The sequence below is a fragment of the Struthio camelus genome, chromosome 1 (assembly GCF_040807025.1).
Source record: "Struthio camelus isolate bStrCam1 chromosome 1, bStrCam1.hap1, whole genome shotgun sequence".
In the NCBI taxonomy this organism is placed as follows: Eukaryota; Metazoa; Chordata; class Aves; order Struthioniformes; family Struthionidae; genus Struthio; species Struthio camelus.
In genome coordinates, this window is record NC_090942.1 from 52,663,609 (window position 1) to 52,688,157 (window position 24,549).

At 36.3% G+C, this 24,549-nt stretch overlaps 1 protein-coding gene across 1 annotated transcript in view; it reads left to right on the top strand.

Moving 5' to 3' along the window:
* Nucleotides 1-24,549, top strand: part of CFAP54 (cilia and flagella associated protein 54) — a 116,332-nt gene that overhangs the window by 77,534 nt on the left and 14,249 nt on the right. The window contains exons 49-63 of the mRNA XM_068938295.1: nt 2,500-2,553; nt 3,838-4,054; nt 4,409-4,503; nt 6,284-6,453; nt 9,200-9,256; nt 11,298-11,400; nt 12,922-13,060; nt 14,006-14,163; nt 14,361-14,546; nt 15,282-15,408; nt 17,381-17,536; nt 18,171-18,279; nt 20,939-21,044; nt 21,851-21,943; nt 22,470-22,611. Coding sequence (XP_068794396.1) covers nt 2,500-2,553; nt 3,838-4,054; nt 4,409-4,503; nt 6,284-6,453; nt 9,200-9,256; nt 11,298-11,400; nt 12,922-13,060; nt 14,006-14,163; nt 14,361-14,546; nt 15,282-15,408; nt 17,381-17,536; nt 18,171-18,279; nt 20,939-21,044; nt 21,851-21,943; nt 22,470-22,611 — 1,912 coding nt within the window. The remainder of the gene's footprint in view (nt 1-2,499; nt 2,554-3,837; nt 4,055-4,408; nt 4,504-6,283; nt 6,454-9,199; nt 9,257-11,297; nt 11,401-12,921; nt 13,061-14,005; nt 14,164-14,360; nt 14,547-15,281; nt 15,409-17,380; nt 17,537-18,170; nt 18,280-20,938; nt 21,045-21,850; nt 21,944-22,469; nt 22,612-24,549) is intronic.

A 24,549-nucleotide genomic window follows, 5' to 3' on the forward strand; every position in this document is an offset into this window, starting at 1 on the left:
TTTTAGATTTTATTTACTAAGCAGAATGAGTGTAGCAGGAGGATAGCGATATCTGTTCTGCCACAGAGGCTCGATACAGAACAGAGCAATCATGGCCCCATCCACCTGGGACTGGCACCATGGTCCTGGGGGAGCCAGACACTTGCTGCAGCTGCTCGACATGTCTGAGTCCTGGCTAGTGGATTGCCCTTTACGTGTAGTGCTTCCACCTCAGGCTCATCCTCCTGGGTGATGTGGGATGCTGGTGGACGTGTTACACACAGGGGCTGTTGTTTTCCCAGTTGATTGCTTTCTAATTTAGACAATCAGCGTAAGCTGCCAATGGGCTCGTTGTTTATTGCTGCAGTGCAGCGAGGGCAGGCTGCTCCCTCATGGCTGGGGAGCCGGGAGTCACAGGGGGTCCCAGGGCCGACAGGGCAGGGGCCCCCCCAGCCAGTGCCACGTCCCACCACCCCTGAGTGCGGCAAGCAAGGCAGGTCCTGGCGTGGTAGCCAGGTTCTTCGTGGTAGCCAGGTTCAACCAAGACTTCAGGTCATCAGGCAAGTCTGTGGTGACCTGGCAGGTCGGGGATCAGGCAAGTCCGAGGTCAACCTGGGAATGCAAGTCAGCAAAACAGGATTAGGCCTGGTGAGTGTAAGCAGGGTTCTCCAGATCTAAAGCCGCTTAGTGATCTTACCTGTGTCACTAATATGTTACAAGGATATAAAGCTGTTAACAGTTCACCTGTGCTTCTTTGTTTCTTTCATATCTAAATCATTAGTGCAGGGCAGACAAAGTCCAGACCTTTTGGGAAGGCCTCTGCCATGATAATTATCTATCCTTTCCTTGCTTTCACAGCACATCCCGGAATCATATAGTGAGTTAAAGCTGGGCAGATGTAGTCAAGGTCTCACTTATCTGGGTGGTGCTTTTACATAGGCTTCACCCCACAACAAAGTACTTGTGCCAGCGCTAGGGAGCTGTATTGAACATGTGATAGAGGAATGGTGGGGAACGTAGGGCCACCCCTTTTTGATAACAGCATGTATTTCCCTTGATTGTTCAGTCACACCTGGTAGATGGAGTAAAGTAATGTTTCTAATCTAGGGGTAACTACAGGCTCATGAAGAAAGGGGAATTCCTAATCCACCTCCATGATTTCACATTTTCTTCCCCTAACCTATGTTGAATACAGTGAAGCTAGAACTGCAGAGCAAATGGAGTTTAATGAGCTGGTTTGAAGGGAAATTAACCCACCGGACACCCTGAATTTGAGTTTCCAGCTGGTCAGCAGTTTGACTGACCTTACTCTGCAGCCTCACAATGGCTAGAACCAGCACAAAGTGGCAGAGGTTTGTGGCTGGGAACTAGAGCAGGGCTATCTTTTTTGGCAGTAGCCAACAAATCAGAGTGACATTTTCATATTAACTGCATGGGAAGATAAGAAACTGAAGTCTGGTGTTTTTCCTTAGAGCAATAGCTATATTACATCCTCTCTAGGTTGAGCCATAAAGAGTTATGAGCACCCTTACTGGAAGTGATTCTGCAAAGCTGCTGTTCATGGTCACGCCAAGGAATGCATTTAATCCTTACTGATGCTAATGGAGTTAAAATACATGTTTTAGTGCTTTCCTTAATTTGTTTATTGGTGTTTGAAGAGCTTGCAGAGTTGGGATGAGGTCTAGGGTTCAATTTTGTCACCTGTCTTTCTCTAACTCTAGGTTAACAGATGGGTATTTGGGTGAATAGCAGAGGAGGTACCGAGTTAGGGCTTAGGTTAGGGTGTGAAGCAGGTAGAAGGTAAGTGATTGCTGTTTTTTTGTGCAGCTCTTAGAGTAAGGAGAAAGCCTCAATGTACCTGGGAATGACAGAGGTGGTTCAGGGCTAGGCCTGCAGTGGAGTTAGGGTTAGGGTTAATAAAAGTTAAGCCCAAAGAAACCAAGTGATAGTTGCTTGTAGAGTTCTCAGTTAGGATGAGGGCAATGATCTTCATCTCTGCCTTTTCCTTCCCCTCAGTACACAAATCTGTCTGCTGGTGAAAAAGTAAAGGGCTTTTGGGCAAGGGCTGGAATCATGGTTAGAGTTCAGAAAATTGAAGTACATGTGAGCCAAGGAATAACTGTTGTTTTCAGAGCTCTCAAGGGGAGGTTGAGCCAGAGGTTAAGTTTGGGATTCAGAAATATGAAGAACACAGAAGGCAAGTCACAGTTGGTGTCTGTAGAGCCCATAGAATTTGGATGAGGATTTTCATTGGTTGGTTTACATCTTCTGCCTTTTTCTTCCCTTGCTTCACATTGAAGTGTCCCACTGAATGGCATAGGAGGTGTAGGGATAGGTCTGGATCTAGGGCTAGGGTTCAAAAATGAAAAGCCCACAGAAGCCAAGTAATTGTTGGTATTTTTAGAGCCCTCAAAGTATAGCCAGAAATGCACTACACTTGTCCACTGCTCTGTTAACTCACTTTCATTTTATGCTCACATTGAAATATATTATTTATTTTGGGGTTTGTCCCTTTTACAGGCCTTTCAGAAATTTGACTCCTCAAAATCTCTCCTGGCTGTTACAAATTTACAGGTAAGAAAAAAAAAAAACCCAATGTTCTGAAAAAGTTCAAGCTTTAACGCTAGACAGTTCATAAATTTTCAGTTTTATGGCCTCCCTCTCAAGGGAGAAGAAAGTACCATTGTCACCATTTTTCAGATGGGAAAACTAATATGTGCCAATGTGTGACTTGTCTGAGCAAAGCATGCTAGTAAACTCAGTTTTCATCATGCTATGTAGAGTTTGACATTTATCCATCATGCTTAAAGCACCAAGAACTCCATCTAATCTTATTATTTCTATTAGAGCTATCTTCATAGGTTTGTCCTAGTTCAGACTGGGGCTGAAGTCCATTTTTGAAAAAAGAAGGGGATCTGTAAGCTAACTAATTAATAACCATTCGACATTTTAGTTAATTGCATGTTCATCAATTACTTCTTTTTTGTTTTTCATTTTTAATCTTTATCTCTTGCTTTGTGAGAGATTCATTGAGATAGTAGGGGTAAATGTTAGCAGAATGTGCATAAGAATTGTACCATACAAACAAACTGATAAAATAGAAGACGGCACCACTTTTTTTCTCCACTCTCATCTCTTTCATGTATACTAAGCTTGTGTGTCTCTTACAGCAGCTGATATTAGAAAACAGAAATGAGATTTCTATTTTGACAGCTTTTGATTCATTAACACAGGTGTTTCCACTTGTTTCAGACTTATTTTGAAGCTGTTTTATTTGAGCTTGTGATTTGAACACACATGAATTTGCAAAGCTGTTTAGACTTTCTACTTCTAAATCTGTTAATATAAAGTGAGAATATTAAACTCAGGATAAAAGAGGGATGGAATAATAATTAATGAAAAGATTCTGTGAAATATGCTAGAATGGTGTGATAGAAGAATTTTTCTCCTTGCTGATCTTCCCAGTTCGGGTCAACTGTAGAGACAGAGCTTGTTTTGAACTGTGGTTTCTGAATTACAGATTTACCTGCCTACTTTTTGTGACCATCTTAGCTCAAAGAGCGCTATGGACAATGCAAAAAACTAAAACCCACACAGAGGAATAGCTGTAGTATCATAGATGCACCTTCTGCTGGAAAAATGGTCACTGAGGCTCTAGCAAGTGCTACTAGGGGGTGAATTAAGTTTGGAAAGGAAAACAGAAACTCCTCCATAATGACTAAGAGCATGTTACTAATATTTGTCATGTTTATTGTATGTTGATAAACACTGTTATTAATAGAAGCAGAATATGCCTTGAACAACAAAAATGTAAAATATGTCATTCCAAACTATTTCCAATTATTACCTTTGTTTTAGGTACTGGAAGACATATTTAACTGGAGTCTGTCTTCAGCAATGGTTCCACTGTTCAGCCAACAAATTATGAATAAATTAGCCTTAGTCAAAATGAATTTCATCATTTCCCTTTCTGCCACAATAAATAATATACCTGAAAAAGTGGAAAAATGCATCTATTCTATTGATAACAAAAGCTTGAGGAAGCCAAGAAGAACTATGGTGTCAAGTACAAAAGGTAATTTATAAGGATGGTAAAAAAGTGAGTTTATTCTGCAACTTATTTCAGATGTAGGTTTTCACTTTTAACAACTGTATATGCAGAAACTTGTCATACTTTAAACAATGTTCATATCAAATATTGCCGAAAAAATCAGTCATTATTGAAAGAATAAGCATTAAGATTTTTCCTTTTTTTTTTTTTTTTTGGCTAATATCTCAAATTGGAGCTGTCTTCTGTTCTTGCTCACTTATTTTACTATTGAGAGTCTCAAAGATAAAGGCAGAAAAAAGGTGTGTGTTCTTCAAATTACTGAGAATGTTTTGGTTCTGCTTCTGTTATCTGAAATTTCACTTGAAATGTATTTTACAGTTGATGTTAACATGAATTCAAGACAACGGGAACCAAGAGGCACAATGGTGCAGCTGGTTGACTGTAAAGGTGAATTAAACATAGCCATGTTGAAGGTAATCTTCTTGTTTAGGAAAAAAGATTTAAGAAATTGTTGGCTGTTGTGAAAACATGGCAAATGTTTTCAACGTAATAGGAATTATGATGGGAGGCTGGCATGAATAAGGGGACTAGAAAATTCTGTTTCTGATCTGATTCTAATCTTACTAGCCATAGATGAAGTCTTGGTGGTTCAGTGCACTTTTTCAAATACTTCTAGTGGTTACCGTCTAGTTTCTGCTATAGAAATGTCCATGTGAGATATTGTCACAAACATATGTCAGTATGACTGTTTTAGTGTCGAAGGTAAGGACTGAATGAGATTTGAAGAATAAAATTGTCTGCCTTCAGAGACAGCCCTGGTAGAACAGTTCAGAGACTCTTTGATGGAGCAGTGTGCTCTACAATTAAGTAGAAATGAATTCTGTACCATATCCAAAATGTTTTATGAGCAAATCATTCAACTAGTTTGTTCTATACCTTGAAAGAATTGCATCATCAGGGTTATGGTTAAGTAAAATAGATACTGTTAACATTTTCACAGAAAAGTACTGAACCCTGACATGCTTTTACAGTAAATGCCACCTACCTAAATGCAGCCACCTTACTGGAAAAGATAAAGAAAAGACTAATAAGTGAGGAAAAAAATTCCATTAGATATGATCGTTGGACCATTCTTTCAAAATTTTCATCCTCTTTTTTCTGACACTTTTCTTTGGAAAAAGCATACCACAGCTTTTTAGCTTGTTTGGTTTCTTTAAGTTTTTTCTTAAAATTTTAACTTCCTGCTTGACCATTTCACATCAAGATAAGCTAAAAATTGAGGGCATATTCTTCTTTCTTGAGGGCTTCCACTTTGGAAATATCTCGTTCTGGCCATTGTTACAGATAGAGATGTGCAAGATACATCTGGAGAAACGGAGAATTAATTTATGTGGCAATTGCTATATGCCACAGACTAGAAAGTTCTGGTATAGCTTGAAAATAACTTGAAAATAGCATTGTGAAAATAACTGAAAAAGAAATGTTGAATTAAATTTGAATGGGGCTCTTCTTAAGAAGGATATTATATGCCTAACCCTTCTGACTTTTCTTTACCAGTCTAGTCTTTCAAGTAGAGCTGGGAATTCATTGAGGAAACTGGCCCAAAAAGAGATCAAATGATACAAACTTTTGATTTCTTTTTAAATTCTACTGAAAGTTCCATGATTGAACTTTTATTTAAAAGGAAATTTCTTTCAGATTTAGTTTCGGCTTTCTCAGATGCTTGCAGCTTTTTTAGTGGAGGCACTGTAAGTTACGGTTGAACTTGGGATGAACAACTGAACATAGATACACACTGCACTCAAGGATTCTGTCAAAATATAGTTAGAAAAGAATATAACGCTTCTTGCTACATCTTATAATATTGTATTTTAATATTTTATTGTTTAAATCGCTAAGTATAATAAAAAGTATAGTATAAAGTTATCAAGTGTAGCTATAAGAAAGATGGGAATGAAAAATTATTGAGTAATGTTTCTAAGCCATAAAATACTCTTTTTCAATGTATAATTTAGCTAAGCATAAATTACAATAGTAAAGGCACAATTAAGATGCTGCTGGTTTCAACATTTATAAACCTGCAAAAATCACAATTAAGCCCCTCCACTACTTACAGAAAAGGCATATTGTATTCAGGTTGATTTATTTCAAGATGTGGTGGTAATAGGGCATAACAGACTAGAATACCTTTTAAGAAATTTTCCTTTTCTTGCATCATTTATTGAAATCATATGATGCTATGTCCTTCTGCAGGGGATTTTATTGACAGAAGCTGAAGAAAATCTTAAGTGTCTTGTGCAGAACACACAGGACAAATATGATGGGAAGATTTCCTGGTGTTCTGCTGAAGAATTAGAGGCTGTTATTGAGGCCAAGCTTCAACTTGCAGCTATTTCTCAGCAAAGGCATCAAGCAGCTTTCAGGTAAATAGTATTGTGAACATCTGCACATTGTACAGCTTGAAATATGGAAGATAAAAAAATAAATCTAGCAATCTTTTCTTTGAATCTTTTGTGTCTACAGAGTTGCATAAATATTTTAGTTCTTAGCAACCAACCTTAATAAACCCATACGTGTCCAGGAATGTGAGTTATACAGGGGATTTCTTTTTTATTATTGCTTTAGTTTTCTTTTTAAAAAATCATTAGTTACTGACCTATGCTTTTTCTATGAGGTGGTTTTATGATGCTGTCTTACATGAAATCAAAGAAAAACCTGCAAGGTTTAATGTTTTATTAAAGTAAAAGTCTGGATATGTTTGGTCATACTTTTGTTATAACTTTAAAGTGTACAGCAGAGAACATTGGTCTTGTTATTCCTGAATTACTGAGTTCTACTTTGTTCTAAAATGCCCTATGTTACTGTCCTTGTGGAATATTTTCTCCTGATATGCTCATTGCTGTCAGGTTAAAATGTTCATATTATATTTTATAATTTTTTAAAGCATTGATGTAGCTCTAATATATTAGAATAAATTTTGTAAGATTGTTAATGATAGGGTGTGGAATACTATTGCATTCCTATGATCTACCAGATATTTCTTCTGAATTATCATATCCAAATTCTGAGATTTTTCTGAGGTTCTGAGTGCCTTTGGAGGAACTTCATGAAGTCATGACTGTGCTGTTCTTTGAGCATATAGGTCATACACAAACATATAAACTCTTTGTAGATGTTATTTTCAGAACATCATTTTGGTCTTTCACCTAGCAGAATTGTTTTCCTAAGCATACCTGTAATATTAAATTAATTTCTATAAGAAGAATAATATATTTAACAATATATTTTCTTTATTACTGTTCAACTCTTTTTTTTAAATCCAGTTTTCTATTAAATTGAAAAGTTTTTGAGCGTAAAAGTTTTTAACTAGAGGTACAGTTTATAGAGGTATGGCACTGTCAATTGTCAGATTAGATTGAGGTTAGGTAGGATGTAATCAGTGTTTTGTTACTTTTGTTAAATGTGGTCTGGCTAGACCCAACAAAATTATTACAGTAGAGCATACATTTATGTTAAGCACAAACCAAAAAGCAAAATTACTCTTCTTTTATTGTTGGTATAATCTTACCGGTGAAGACTGTTTGAACACTCTTACTGGCAAAGTGGTAGGTGATTTGGGTGGCCAGTAGATGAGCCAGTCTCAAGGGGTTTTTTTTGCCTTTTTACCCGATTAACAAAAGCTAAATGTTTTCTTCCATATCAAAGGCAAGCTTCTCCTACTCCTCCCAGGTAACTTGGGAGAATGAACAACGTTCCAAATCAGTTAGTATTTAAGTAGCACGTTCCTTTTTAGCTGCGATGCTACAAGAATAGAAAAAAATTATAAGGATAGCAGCTGCACAGTGCGGTGTAGACTAGTAAACCAGAAACAGTAAAAGAGTACTGCAGCAGGGTCTTTTTCCTGCATTTTTTTAATATTATTTTAAAAGGTAGAAGTTTCCTAAAAGTTCAGACATTAGAACTATGGTTACTTTATATCATGGCTAGTAATGTGTTTAGTGAAGATGGGGAGTAACATCTTGTAGATGTACCTGGGGACGTTTGCCATCATGAAATATTCATTCATTCTGGAGTTTTGAATGAGAAAAGTTTGCCATAAATAAAGAGAAAACAACAGAACGCTGGACAGTAACCTCATCATGTTTTTGAGTGCCGTTTTAACTTTATAAAGCTCTCTTAGTAGTTTCAACTAAGGAGCAGTACTCAGATTCGTGTGATATCATGTGAAGAGACGGAGGTTAGCTCAATACTGAACTCAGTAAAGCTGTGTTAGTAGAGAGTTCTGACTTCACCCTGCTAAACTGGTTCCAGTGTGCAAGCCAGTTTTCAGCACAGTTGACATTGAGTTATATTCTAGTGTGTGAATTCTCACTTGACTTATACCTTGTCTCAGATTGAAGAAACTTTTTTACAGTATCAAGGGTTCCAATGGATGTCAAGCATCTTATGGATTAATTTTTGGGGCTCACAAATTTTTGATGTGTCTGTAATGGGCTTTATATATTGTGAGTGGTCAGGTAGCAGAAAAAAAAAAATAACCAAGGGTTTGGGTTTTTTTTCCCCCCTATTTTACAATTTTATTGCATTGCCATCCATGGGAACTGCTGATATATTTGCCTCAGATACAAATGAAACATTCCTTCAGACAGCTGAATGTTTCCTGCCTGCCAGCCTAGAAATCAAGCTTTGCATGATATTACAGAAATTCATCATTTTTTTCCTTTGGTGAAATGACTTAGTGGTGAAATTGTTATAGTCAGCTGTGCTTTCCAGTTTTGATCATCTTGTCATTTTCTGATTCAGCTGATAAAAGGATGTGTATTTTGTCAAGGGAAATATATAGACACATCACTCTTGTTGACAGCAAAAGAAAGTCACAAAAATTTCATCAAGGGAAACTTCTACATTATAGCCTCTGTCCTGCAAAAAAATTATGCCTGAGAATAATTTTATGTATAGAAATAATACGATTGATCTCAGTGAGACTACTGACATGGTGTCCACCCTACATACGTGAGGTGTCTAGTTACCCAAATACGTGCTTGTCTGCTTATTTGAATATATTAGTGTTTAAAATTATACATATATTTAAACATTTGGGCTTGTGGTCTACATTTTACTGGTGAAATTTGTATGTAAGCATGTAAGTAAAAGTGGCCTCCTTTTCAGAACTGCTAAAGGCTGGCAGCAGAAGTTAACTGGACACAGTGGTGCTCAGAACGTAAGGTTAATATTTCTTAAAAGCCTGTATGTATGCTTTGGTACTGCATCTTCTGCATCTTACTTGAGAGATGTTAGCCATAGCGTCTCAAACAGGGTTTTGAAAAATGTCAGTTTTTGCTCTAATTTTAACTCTGATGCCTTGTTTCAGAGGAAAAACTCTCCTTAATAAAAAGAAAGGAGATAGGATATTTCATTGCAGTACCCTTTCTGTGTGTTTTGTTTTTATAAGCAGTTTGTTTCATCTTTTTCATTGTTAGAGAAAAGGTTATCATCAAATTCAACATTGATTTATTTTGGTTTTATTTTGTTGAATAAAACTGAGGTAAAGGGATGATGAAGGAGACTCATGAGGATTAAATTCTAGGAGCTGAAAGGCAAGATATTAACGGTTTTGGTTATTGTTACTTTGGGGTCTATTTGTGCTGAATTGATGTAATCCATTCAGTTCTATATCACAAAAAAACAACAAGCAGAACAGAATTGGAAATGGCAGGAAGATTTTAACTACCCTCTAACCTCTAGAGGTTATACATCCCATATGTGGAGAGCTGTTGGCAGAATAATGCGAGTAATTTTAGAGTAATGCAGCTGTTGTTCTGTCAGTTTTGTATATAAATCAAGAACTTTGCCTATAGGGCAACTAATCTAGCACTTCTCAAAAGCAGTAAATTCACGCAAAGCCTGAACCCCTCTTACCGTAAAAGCTCTTTACACTATTCTGGCAGTGCCAAAAGGACTCAAGGCGTCTATAAATTATGTGTTTCTTTTACTTCATAGCAGCCAGACCTATGTAGAGGGAAACATCAGCACAGATAAGAATTTGGGTTATAAATTTTAAACAAACAAAAAGTCCTTTACAGATGAGCTAGGGGTGCTCTCAGGTAACTTTTGCATCATTAGGAGGATACGTTTCAGTGGGTAAGGAATAAAAGCAGTATTGCAAAAAACCGAAATGTTTTAGAAAAGAGGTAGGAAAGTAGACATTTACAAACGTAGGGAAAAATGTCCAATTCAGAGATGGAAAACTGATACCCATGAGACATTAGCTCTTGTAGTTCTTCTCAGAACATCCTGAGCAGCGTGTTCTGTGGGCAACAAATCCTATTATGAAAGATTTTCACAGCTGGTTTCGCAAATGTCTTCATATCCTGAAAATATTTTGTTTCACAGTGTTGCATTAAGGCTAAACATTTGTATAGATGTCATGAAAATTGAACTGTGTATCTGAAAGTTTCAAAAAGACAATATATAAGGGAAAAAAGCCTAGTAGTAAGTGTCTTAAGAAATATGACAATATTTTGGGGTCCCAACTCACAGTTTTTGAAAATATGGGGTCTAGTTTAGTACTGCACTAGCCCTAATAATGTGTATATCAATCTAGATGCTATTTGGAGTTAGAAAGGATTTATGGTGGTGCAGGGAGTGGGAAAAGGAGGGGCAGCAGACTCAATATCATGGGATTGCTTACTGAAGAGGTTATCTAAGGATAGCACCCAGCTCAATTTTGGGATGATTGTGCTTACTAAGATCCTGTGAGAGTTAGGCCGTAGGGATTTAACAAAAGGCTTAACATATAACCTGGAAAGGCTTTAAGGAGGAGAATGTTTTCTTACTTCTCTGGTTTTGGATGAGGTACAGAACTCTTCCCAATATATTTGGTCCTTTCTAGTATTTTTGCATCTTCTAATTTGTAAAAGTCCATCCCGAAGAAAGGTGTATACCTGGAACTGAGAGTGGAGTTCTGTTCTGATTACTCCCAACTGAAGACGCTGTGTCCTGGCTTATGCATTATTATCTGGTTATGTCTGTCTCTGGCAAGACCTTGCCTCTTGCTGCTGTGTGTTCTCACGTCATACTGCAATGCCTACAAATTCAGTGAATATGCTCTATGCAGTTTCTTTTTTTTCTAATGAAGCCAAAATTAATGGATAACTGCTGATGCAACATTTCTGACTTGTAGTCAGAAGTGAAGGATCTATTATAATGAGAGTATAAAATGACAAATATAATTTGTGTTTTTCAATAATATTGTTCTATATCACAGTGTTGCTTTGACTTTCTCTGCAATTCGACTTCTCCAAGATGCAGACATTTTTAAGATGACGGTGACACATTTTCAAGAAAAAAAACAAGGAGGGGGATATTTGGTATGTGTAAATATACTTTAAAAATTTTTTTTAGTATATGAAATCTTGCATGCAGTGGTGAGTAATTTTCAGAATATTAGAACATAACAGTTATCCGTATTACATGGTTACAGTTAATCTGGGGACACAATGATACCTGATATGCTTCAGTTACCAGCTTGTCGGTAGTATATTTAATATATCTCTGTGATCACCATTTTAATTTGTATGTCAGTTGGGATTTACATTTTTCATTTGGATTCTTTTAAATGCCAGCATTGAAAGTTTTCCTTTGCTTCTAAACTCTCTTAAAAAAAACAGAAAAGGGAAAAGCAGAGCTATCAACTGAAAACTTTGTATTACTCACGATATTTTAGATTTTTTTTTGTGAAGACCTACTTCAGAGTATCCTCTTTCGAACAGCCAGCCAGACCAGTTCCTGTCATTGCTGTGATCCTACTGCAGCAAGATTTTGACTGAATTCTGTTGTCTTAACGCATAGGCACAATGTTGGAAAGCCAATGTTCAAAACCTCTTCCTCATACACCACACATTCACCCGCTCTCAAGTGCACAGTAAATCAAACTGACTCCCATGGACAGAACAGCTGTGTGGTGAGGCCAAATGTTATAACATATACGACATGAGACTGTTTTTTCTTACATGCGCTGTGGTCATTCTATGTCTGTGTTGTATATCAGGGTCTTCTGTCTTTCTGCACTTGGTCTCACAGAGCCTAGGACCTAACACTTCCTTAGGCCTGACCCGTAGCCCAGTATCTGAGTTGTGGCTAATGGCAAGTCATTCATGATGATCTTTTGTACAAGTAAAACACAGGTTGTGCAGTGCAGTTTTATTGCGTGCTGGCACAAACTTGTAGCATGTGGACTGTAGAGCTTTAGTAATAGAAAGACTGTTTATAATATGTGAAGGTGGCACAGGGAGCTGCAGTGAGAGCTCTCCCAATCGTTTCCAGTACTATGCCACGTTCGTTTTTGGTTCTAATGACTGGTGAGGTGCTAGAAGTTGTTGTTTCCCTGCTCTGCTACCAGAATAGCCCATTTTGTGCCTCAGAGTTTTGTGTGATGGTCCTGTTTGAGAGGAATAAAGGAAAACCTCTCTGTAATGGGTTTAATCTTAAGAAGCGGTTACTCACAGTATTTCCTAAGTTTGAACTCTTAAAGTTATTCTCTGTGAGCTGTTCATCATGCAGTGCTTCCATTAATCCTGTGCTTTTCACTCATACGTATACTACAGGGATATATTTATGGACCCTCCCACAAAAGCTGGTTTAATTCTAATTTTTTTACATTTCAATTTTTCTGTAGATTTTAATTTAAATAATAAGTGGACGCCTGTTATTCAAAAACAATGCATCTAACCTTCAAGTAAACTTTTGGTTACAATTATATTATTTGTAGTATATTTATGTTATTTTGATTTATGGTAGACTGATAACTATACTGAATTGAGCAAAGCCTCATTTGTAGTGAAGTAGTTGACTCAGAGTGTAACACTTCTCTTGCTCTTGGAAATTATTAGGATTCTTACAATGAAGATGTTCAACTGCCTCACAGTGTGGTAGCACAAGATCATATGAACATACGTCTATGGCTAAGGTGTCGTACGATGTTAGTGTCTGCACTACTATCACACGTATGTGGCATTGGTGATATGGAAGGTATTACTGTTTTTGGCTTTAGACTTACTATAATAGGAAAGTGAGCCTATTCAAACTCAATTTTTATTCACAAAAAAAATACTAATATTAATTCCTGGGATTTATTATCACTGAGCAATTATTTGCATTTAATTCATCCAAGGCAGCAAGGAAAATGTTTTTCTGAGTATAATCTCTCCCTATAGCATATAAGCAAAAAACATTGTGCTAATGTTCATCTAATGATTATTACCTTTTGATAAATGACTTGTGCAACAAAAAATTTCAAATGTTCCTGTATATTTAAGCTAAATAGGTATGCTTCTTTTAAAAAAGCTTACTGCTGCTACTTATTCAAGTTTTTAAAACCTCAAATACTTTTATTTTTTTACCTTTTATATCTCCTATAAATGAAAATGTCATGTTCCAGATTCTTTTATTTCTAAGAATTTAAGTAAGATACTACAGAATATATTTATTGCAGTTTGATTACAAATGAAAATGTTTTTCCTTCCTTAGTCCTATAAATTTAATATCAACTCTGAAGCTGACTCAAGTATCAAAATTAGAGTCTAGGTCTGTAGCCAGACTTTGGTCTTAATCTCTCCTGAGCAATTCCTGTGAAAGCTGTTACTGTCCGGAGTGATAACTAAAATCAGATGTTTGAATATATAGAAGTATGGATGCGAAGGACATCTGATTTGCAAAATTCTAATTACTGATGCTGATGACTTGCACATAAAGGGCACATCTGGATGAATGATGAATTTACAGTATTAACAGTTTTAAAATAAATCTTTGTTTTGAGAGCAAATGTGATGGAATATAACAGTAAATGTGGAGTCTTTGATGTCTGATTTTCAGTAATTCTTTTAGTGTGGAAGTGACTTTTTAAAAATGGAAGGAAAAGATACTGTAAAATAATTTCTATTGTATTTTCACTGTTCATATACTTCCTTCTTTTAGAAAATGATATGGCTGAACACAGGAGTCTGATAAGAGAAGTAATACTAGAGGCAGAAGCCTTTGGTGATATTGAGACTCAGGCTGATATGATGGTGCAAGCTGCTATTCTTGACCTGCAAGAAAGACATCCTGTGGCAGGAATTAAACAACTTCTGCAGGTTTGAACACAACACTGGAAATGTTTATGCTTTTGTTTGATACATCTCTGTGTAGAGTCAGAGCAGCTGATGCCAGGATGAAATGAACTTGAAACGTTGCATTGGAAGTAGATTGTTTTCACTTTGTGTGATTTGTTCCTATAAACAGACAGCAAAAGCAGTAACCACTTCAGTTTATGTTATCTATGTTCAAACAGAATATCATCAGTTTACTCCAAGAGGAGACATTTATTTCCCCTCCAGCTTCTTTGACCCTTGTGAAAAGTATGCTTCTGCTGGCAGATATATTCACACAGCAAACAGAAGAGGACACAGAACATCACTCTTCCGCGGCAGAACCATTAAACTTATTAATTTTGGCGCATGAACTTACTCTTAAAGCAGTGAGTATATGTTGATGAAAACTATAAGAGGACTGTATAGTAATATACTATTTTGTGGTTCAAAAATATATACACCCTTCTGCAATCTCAGGCCTTTTTGATACAGTTTCTAAAGAAAAGCTCCAGTCAAATTCTTTTCTCATATTTCCTAATACAGTAGTTTAATCTGTTGGAATATTCATTCCCCAAAGTGATGAAGAATTAGGTAAATAACTTCAGACTTCTAGCCTACCACTTGTGAAACTTGCTAACCTCAAGAGACTTACAGCTTGCAGCATGTCCTCATTGCCTTATTTCCATGAGTGAAAAGTTTAACTGGTCCACACTTGCAATGTTATTTTTTTTTCTTTTCTGGCCTTTGTTGGATGTCAGATTTCTTTTTCGACGTGACAGTTCCTTTCTGGTAATGGGGTTACTCAGGAGTTCTCTTCTTAATGACTGCACGATTTGAGGGAGTTTGCTAGAAGTCAAAGCCTAACACTAATATATCTGATCAAGAGTTCATTGAAATTATTTCTTGTTTGTTTGATACCAAACTCAAAGACCTTTCCCCCTCTGCAAAGAGGGCAATCACAAACTGAAGTGAGGGAGTTCAGGAGTATGAGGCCCTTTGCCAGTGCACTTTGATGAGACGCAGTAGAATTCCAGGATTTTGCAAGTGTCTAACTTACCTTTTCAAAATGCTATTTAATTTGCCTTAAATAATTTAATTTTACAAAACATGTGTTTTCATAGATTTTTCTATGTGGAGAACCAATTGAACAGCAGATAGAAGACACTACATTTACTTGTCTGGTCCTACCTCCAAAAAATATCTACCTGCCGCATATCAACTTGCTAGCCCAAGTCAAAATGAGAATTGGTAAGAAAAATGCAGTATGCTATTATTTCCATTTCTCATTCATTTTCATTTGTATTTTATGCATAAGGAGGTAAGCTGATGTATCAGAAGCAAATGTAGTAAATCAATTGTTTTCATTATATAAAGAAAATATTTTTAAACTGCCAGTAGGTGCCTGTTTGGCTGCATGTCATGTGTATTTGTATAAGCAAGATACAATTCTTACAGCAATTCTAATCAACAAAGCTTTAAAATATAAGCAAAGTTGTATATAAATGTTATAGCTTGGTGACACTACTAGGTACTTCAGATTTTTACAAGTGAAGATTAACAGTACTTTTCCAATTGCTAATAAAGCATTTATTCTGTGAAAACTTTCTTTGTATGTTCCATCTCTTTAGGAGTGGTTATATGGGAACTAATGAGAGCAAAGCATATGAGGGGACGGTGATAATTCTCTAATAATTCTCTTTCCCAACAAAATAATAGTAACTCTTACTGTTGTTACCCTTTAAATAACATCTATCTAATGTAATTAACAATGTACAACTTCTCTTTATATGTAAACTTGGATATATGCTGGATAGTAACAGAAGATGATCTTTAAGGTTGGTCTGAGATTTAAAAAATTATATCAAAACTGTTGGATCATTGTAGTTCTGCTTTAAAAAAACAAAAAAACAAAAAAACCAAAAAAACCCCCAAAATCTAGTTTTGAAGATCAAGGACTGGCATAGATAAAATAAAATATTAAGGTTGTCTCCATCTCTCTTCTGCTAAACTTGATTTGGTGTCTGTTTGAGTTATAATAGACTAAAATATCACTATATAATTTATAATGAGATAAGGTAGAATGATGGGTTTGGTTAGGAATTGTGTTAAGGCTATAAGCTAGCACTCCTTTTTCACCTGATGGTAAGGGAGAAAATGCAGCTCACTTTAGCTGCCTATATGAAACATTGGAGGTAATTTGTTAATCTGAACCCACTGGATTGTTTCAACACAATCACGTATTGTGTTGCTAATGATGTAATTTCAGTAGTACTAGTTTATTTTGTTTAAGCCTTTTCTTCAACTGTATCTGCAAAGATGACTATACAGATATTTTAAATAAAAAATGGAATGTTCAGTTTTAAAATAGAGTGAATCATCAAAATCATTCCTATCTCATACTCTGTTGTGGGACAATGCTAGCGTTGTGGTTCAGATCAGGAATGTGTTTTTGAAGCAAATCTCCCTATCATCTCCACTCACTGCACTTTGGCTCACATTGTGGAGCAGCCTCAGAATGTACGAGATTCCTTTTGTGGAAGGTGTGTTCCGGGAGCACGCTGAATGCACTCCAACCATTACTGTGTGTTTAGTTGTTAGGACTAGACTAGAGCTAGTCCAAAGTAAATGCTCTGAAATGCATGTAATGTGGCTGTCAGGTATTCAGCGTCAGGTATTCTGCTCTAGAGATCCTCTCCTATTGTGCTTTACTGCTGGTCAATGTAGGCCTGTACAGAATCACCCGCCGGAATGGCCTAGTTTGATCAGTTCCTACCGCTGAATTCACATGTTTAGGAAGACCCTATGAGAATTGATGAATATTGGGGAGTACAGTCTAAAAGCTATGGAATTCATCAACGAAGCCTTTAGACATGGTTAGTACAAAAGGAATTCTGGAATTTGGAAATACTCAGAGGAGATTCAGGTTTTGCATATAACTGCCGGGTCAAGTAAAGCTATGACTGGCTTACCACCAGTCCTTCCAGATAGATTGTGAAAGGTTTGATTTGTGTAGTGTGACCTATGTTAAGATGACTTAGGTAAGCCTCATTGTCATCATACATACATTAGTGAAAAAGTGTCCATCAGTCACTTCGATTTTTGAGAATTGGATTGTACAGGAAATAAGTAATAATATTTGTTGTAAGGAACTCATTTCTTTTTGCATGACTTGGTTTCCTATTAAATGATTCACTAAGAACTGTCTTTTTTTTTTTTTTAGGATGTATATTAGCTGAAAAAATAGCTTGTACATCTGAAAGAGGAGATCCACTGCAATGGCTACGTGCTCTCAAACATTTAGAATCAGCATTGGAACTTTGCAGGGCATCTGCAACAAAAAATTTAGATCTGGAAGCTGAACTTCTTTTTCAGATAGGTAAATAGGATTTTATTTGCACATTATGATTGCCTTTTAAAGACAGTCTTATGCCTGTGATCTATCTTAAAATGGAGATGTTTTACTGTAAAAATAGAACAAATCTGGATATTTCCCATCCTGCCTAGCTGCTGATCTCCCTCCTGTATGCCAGTATATATATATTCCAGCATAGATCATGGTACATTATGCAACAAATTATTTCAAAACTAGAGTAGAACTTCTCCCACTTCTATGATATCAGGGATCAAAGGGTATACCTGAGGAGCTCTAGGACGCAGTAAAAAGCTAATTAGCTTCTTTGCATCAGTCTGAACTCAAGAAGATGAGAAGTTCATAAAGTATTTCTAAATAATTTAACAAAGCTAATGAATTGCACAGTGTTTGCTTGCATTTGGATTTTAGTGATATTAGGAGTCATTATGATTTGAAATTTTGATTGTTTTAGCTGCTTTATGAAAAAACTTGTTATACAAGCATTGTGCATTACATTTAAAACAAACTGAAAAAATTATGCGTATCAACAAAAGAATAGATAATGCAATATATAGTTCAGCTTTCCTGGGGAGAAAACAGGCTGGATCTTACAGAAAAAAGAAATCTTGTACAACTGCTTTCTATATTTCTTTCTTAGGTAAGGTGGAATGCCAGATAACTGAAGCAGGTAATAACAAGTCATGTCTAGCTGTTGAGAACCTCTTGGAAGCTATAAAAGTGAGCCAGCAACATGATCAAAACTTTGAGTAAGAAACTATTGTATAACTTAACATTTTTAATCACATATGAAAATTTTTTTTGACTTTTTCTCTGAGATTTGATGTGAGACTTCTATTATGAAGCATCTTCTATGGTTTGGGAGATTTTTCTTCTATAACAGTATAGAAGAGCTACCGTATACTCTCTTCTGTAAAATAAATGTTGAAAAGGTTTAAATATATTTTTGAGATTTAAATATATTTTTGAGTAGACAAAGTTACAACTTTCAGCTTTATTTTCAAGCTTGTACCCTCTCTGTCAACAGCAGGAACAGATCTATTAATTAAACTGAGTTTTTAGTCATATTTTAGAAGATGAGCTGTGGCCTTCCAGGTAATAGAAATCCAGGCTGAAAAGGTTAGCAGCCAGAAACAGGCAGAACAGAGGCAGAAGGAGCATGGGAAATATGTTTGTAACTGATGTCAGGACAGTGACTTTGGTGTTAGTTCTCAGCATAGGAGGGACCTAAAGAGCTGAACCAAACCAGCCAATAAGTTCTGTCAAGCAATTCCGATACATTGGACATTGGACCTTAGATTTTTTGTCAGGGTTCATTGTACTCTCTCAAATTTACATGACAGCATACTGTGTGAAACAAACTTTATTTTTACAAGCTTATTAAGTTAAAAAAAAAAAAAGCAAACAAAGGGTTAATCCCTTCTCTGCAGACTAGTCTAAATTGTTAATTCTCTAGTTACTTAATTCGCTTGTTCACTGATTCGTTAGCTTGATAATTTGTTAATATCGTGCACATATGAGCAAAACAGTTACCTAACCAATGGTGAGAGTGTTCGTCCTTCCTCCTCCATCATGATGTGGGCATTCCCTGAATTGCACCAGGAAGCACAAGAGCCTCAGCAGTCCAGCTGCTGGTGGGTCTACTTCAATAGCTGTTTGGGGTGACATGATGTATTTGTACCTTCCAGCCTGGAAGTTTGGTCTATACCATCCTATTGGTCGTTTCAGTTAGTGGGCAAGGATTTACTTAATTCCAAAGAGTTTCAGACTTATCAGGTGTTAACAAGCAGTTCCTTACAAAACTGCAAGGATAGCAGACCTCATTCTTTTTTGTCCTTAAGCGTCTGTTGTATGTGTCGCTCTCGCTTTATCCTAATGGTGCTGCTCCCAGCATACATCAGGCCTTAGCGTGAGCTGTCTGTTAGGCCCAGAGCCTTAGCTCCTGCTCAGGGGAGTGAACAGCCGCAGTATTTTTTTAGTTTCTTGACGGCTTTGTGTGAGAGGAATGTGCCTTGTCTCATTACAGACAGTGTAAAGGCAGCAATTTGCCTTGATAGTTGGGGTATTCTGTTACTGAAGTTCACGAACTAGAACTGAACACAGAGGCAGTAGCAGAGTAATAAACCTCTGCAAGTGGTCAAGGTGATGGAAGACAGTATAAAACTGCACTGTGGTGATGTTTTCCAAGTTTATTTGCCACTCCCTTGATTTAATTTGCTACAGTCCTTCTAAAAGACTGTACAGCTACACTGATGTACCTTGACTTTTTATTTTAGAGGCCAGGGCTGAATTTCCAGATCACCTTCATGCAAGCTGTCAGTTATCTATGGGTTTTTCTTAATTATAGTTGTTTCTTGATGTCTGACATCCATTTTTGTTAGAAAGGCTAGGAAGTTAACTAAAATGTGGCCAGCTAAGTGCAGAACTTGTGATCTTGCTATTTAGCTTGCCTTCTTCTGAACTGTACAGCGTTCTGTGACTCTAATATATTGCTCCACACAAATCATGTCTAAGCTGGAATTTGTTGCACCATCTGAGCAGCAACTCTGCACTATATAACTCCATCCAGATGAATGGCTGCATGAACAAGAGTTTGTTGCTAAGACGAGGACAACCACTTCCTAGGAGCGAACCAGAGAATTCTACAGAGCCAGGAAGAAGCTGGATGAAAAGACTGTAAGAAACCTACAGGGAACAGGAATGTTGGAGAAGTTCTTCAGATATACAGATTTTGGCCTGGTTTATAAGACTGGTGGTACAAATGACCCAAAGGAGAAGGAAGCATAGGAGGAGAACAGGAATTGATGAGGACAGTCCATCTGAAGATATAGAGTTTCTGGTGCAGAACTCCGAGCTGAGAAAGCAGTTGTGTTCATGAGTTCCTCTGCTGAGCACAATGAGGAAATGAAAGACTGTTTTGGTCTCCTGGTGTATTTTTGCAGATTCTTGGAAGAGAGAACTTTATGAAGGTTTGATTGAAGACCCGTATCCAGATTCAACCATCTGTGTTTCAGGGAAACTGACAACAGATACATGCTTTAACATGAAGGAAGACAGAGGAACCCACAGAAAGATCACTGCACTTGGCAAAACTACAACTTGCTTACTGAATGTTTGCCATTTGTTTACTGAATATGTGTTGCACATAACGCAAATTATATCTGGCATAGTCTTAAATCATTGTGTAATTTGTTAAGCATACCATAAGGGTGTTTTAGACTCACTAAGACTTAGAAACAGGATATCATGGCTTGCTGAAAGATGATATAGTTTAAGTACATGATGCAGGTTGGATGAATGATGTATTTGGTGTGGCTGTTTTTGCTAATCTTATGCAGGAGTCAGACTATGTCAGCATAATGCTTACTCTGATAGTAAGATTTATTATCTGTGTGCTGTTTCTTACAGGTTAATAAGGAGATCATACCTTGAAATAGCACTATTATATTTGCATTTTGCCACAAATAAAGAGGATGTGTCACAGACAGATGAGATGGTGCCTTCCAAATCAAGGGTATGTTCTGTTTCTTTTGGGTAGTGGCCTCTTCAAAGCAGGAAACGTATTCCTGTTAGAATACTGGGCACTTTGCCATGCCATAACTTACTGTGACTTATAAATCATGAATGAAAATCCTACTAGAAAAATCACACAAAGAAATCATGTAGTACAGCAGTAGAACTTTATCTTGTTTGATGTGATTTCTCGTGTTTATTGTATTGAATGATATCTACAATCATGTTTAAAATATTTTCCTATGTAAAAGAGGAAGAAGCCAGAAGATTAACAGATAGAGTGTTTTCCTTCCTGATTACATACTAATTTGCACCTTGCAAAGAAAATGTTACATTCTAACCTGAGTTTTAAATAGTAATATTTATACTTTACCAGATTTCAATTTTTCAGTATTAAAATGAGTGACATTGTGACTATAAATATAAAGGGCTATAACAACTTTAAGGTAGCTACAAGCATTAGATTCTGAACCTTATGTGTAACATAAGAGAAAAAGAGATAGTTAAGATTCCAGAAAGTGGAAAGTTCATCAAAAAACTGCTTATGGTGGTAAGGGTAGTATGAGCAGCTCTAAGAAAATTCTAAAGTAGTGGCCAATTAGTATGTCCTAGGGTTTAGTTTAGTTTTGTTTTTTTTCAATTTTAGCAGTTAATCCATGGATATACCAAATTAGTGCTGATTTTTACAACTTTTATTGTAACTAAAACAATAATTCTGTATTTCTGAGGACTTTGTACTATCATCAAAATATATTTTACTGACATACATTTATAATGCTAATTATGAACTGGTGTCTAAAATTTTAGACATCTTCTGAAGAACTTTCTTCTCCTGAAAAAGCACTGATATCGGAAGGCTACAAAGCACAGGCCTGGATTGCAGTAAGAGCAGCCACACAGGTTGGTGCAATATTTTAAAGAGATTATTTTTTGTCTTTGGTGTTATCTTATGCAACTTGCACAGTCAGTCAAGACATCACAATACAAGAGAGACAAGAGTTAAGGTTCCCTGGGATTTCTGCCATGGGTCTTATTTGAAGAAGTTAAAATGGACATTGTCCGAGTAGTGCATTTAAGCTCTCTTGGACAGATCTGACTCTGCTTCTACTTTGATTCAATGAGAATATAACAGCGCACTGACTGATACGTGTGTATACATATTTGACACGTGGGTAGACATCAGTGGCATCCAGGTGAGGATATCTGATTTGAAATCACTTGGGTAGTAATTAAGTTGTCAGCAGTAGTGATTTATTTAAGTGTGGTATTTACCATGTCAGAGAAAAATGTTTCACTGTCTTCCATATTGTAAAATATAGTATGTTGAACAATTAATTTTTCACTGTTAGCTTGCTAGTATCAGATTTTAAAAACTGTATAAATGTTGCAGTGAACTAGTCCTGAATAAAACAAATATTATTTTTAGGTCAGTGAAGCTGTGCTTGCTTCTCAGCTATTAATTGGAAGAAAGAGCGTTAAAGAACAGAATGTGAAGGATGCAGTACAACAGAAAATCCCTGAATTTGCTTCCATGGATCTTCTTGCTTCGTACAGAGATTTTTTATCTGGTATTCCCTTATACCTAGTAATATTAGAATATTAAATAAGTAATAAACTACATATGTCATGTAATCTAGTAATACATTTAATATCTAACTTTCATTTATGAAAAACTTTGTCAAATTTGGAAGGTAAAAGCAAAATCCTCTTGTCTTGCATAGCTGTACAAAGCATGAGCAGGTTATGTAACATGACTAACGGGTCTTTAAATATCAGCCTGTGCATGTGGTTAATGGGTTAAGGAAAACTGCATTGTTTGCATACTGTGGTTCAGAGTGAGAGAGAGAGATTGAGAAGGAGAGCGCTCTGGAAACGATGGACACCTTAAAAGCAGCTGAACCTTTGGCATGGGACTCCCTAGACTTGCAGAACAGTTCTTGGTCCTCTGATCAGTCTCCGCTGTTTTTTTTTTTTTCCAAACAGTTTTAGAACAGAATTTTTCCCTAGTGATGTTAGTTTTTCCTTGGAGATTTTCAAATTTCCTTTCGATTTTGCAGAGAAATGTTGGTGTTGAATAGCTTATGTATTCCCTCCCCCTGCAAGAAATCATACTTACATAATTATCTGCCTAGGTACTATATTCTAAAATCAAAGTCAGTATGATAAAAATCACTCACTGTCTTTCCAGTCCAATATATTATCATTTAGCGATACTTCCACTATCTTTTGCGTAGAACTTTGCCTACTTCGTTTCCAACTTCTGCGTGTATTTTACAGCTAGTGGAGTTGATGAAATACAAGTTTTTGATGAAAAATAATTTCAGTGAAATTAAGTATTGTGGGATAATAATTTCCAGATGTTGTCTAAAACACTAAGGCAAAATGTCTATGTTTATTTTTAAATCAGGAAATACTGATTTAGTGATAAAGTTTTGGTTCAATGACTTAATTTCAGTTGTCCCAAGTGACTATCATAGATTGAATTGCTCTACCTGATAGCTGCTGGCAAAGCAGAGCAATGTCTGCTTACTGTACAGTGTTTAAACATATGTGTTTTGATTGGCTTACGAAAACAAGTCTTGTATGTTAAGACCTTCCATCAGTCTGATTGTCTCGTACCAGCTCCATTTGCTTATAATTACAGATCATCTTTTTCTTTTGGTAAATGCTGCAAGTGTTTCTCCTGATAGTTCTGTTATGCAATATAAAGAGGAATAGAAAATATAAAAAGGCAATAGTAGGCCAAAACATATAAAGGTGAAATGAAATGGAAATGATCAGCACAGCATGCTAAATATTTTGTGTAAAACCATTACTGAAGGACATTGTTTAAGTTTCATTTCTAAACAATGTGGCCATTTTAAGTAAGTTCTCTTTTTGCAATTGACAGTGAAATATCAGTAATAATGGAGGCATTCATATTTTATAGAAGCACGCATAATTATTTTCTATAAGTTTACTATTAAGAATAACAGTAATATGATGTGTTTGTTCAATTTGGGGTGAGCAACAGACCAGAGGAATTGTATAGACTTTCGAGAAAGGAATATACAAAGACAGTGGAAGTTTTATTGAACATACCTGGCGATATAGTGGTAGTTGTACTGATTTATTTCTTCCGTTTTTGGAATAAGTATAACTTTCAGGCAGCATCTCAGGAAGACTTTCTTAGTCTATAGTCAAGAACACATTTCGTTCGTACTGTGCTTGATATTTAAAAGGGGTGGGATCAAGCTAACAATAAACATTTCACAGGACCTAACTCTTCTGAGTTCAAGTCAAAGTAATTGGGATGTTGAAGTGTTTTAACTATGATTAATGACTCTCAATAATTTTTCCACTTAATAAATATGTGCTGTGGAACAATATATAGAAATAATGGTTTTATATTTAAATTCAGGAGTGGTTCGGTATGTTGCCAAAATGTTACCTGCAAGGATTCCTGTTATTCGCTAAGTACTAATTACATATTCAGTACTCTAGCTTGCTTGTTGTTGCAAGTATAA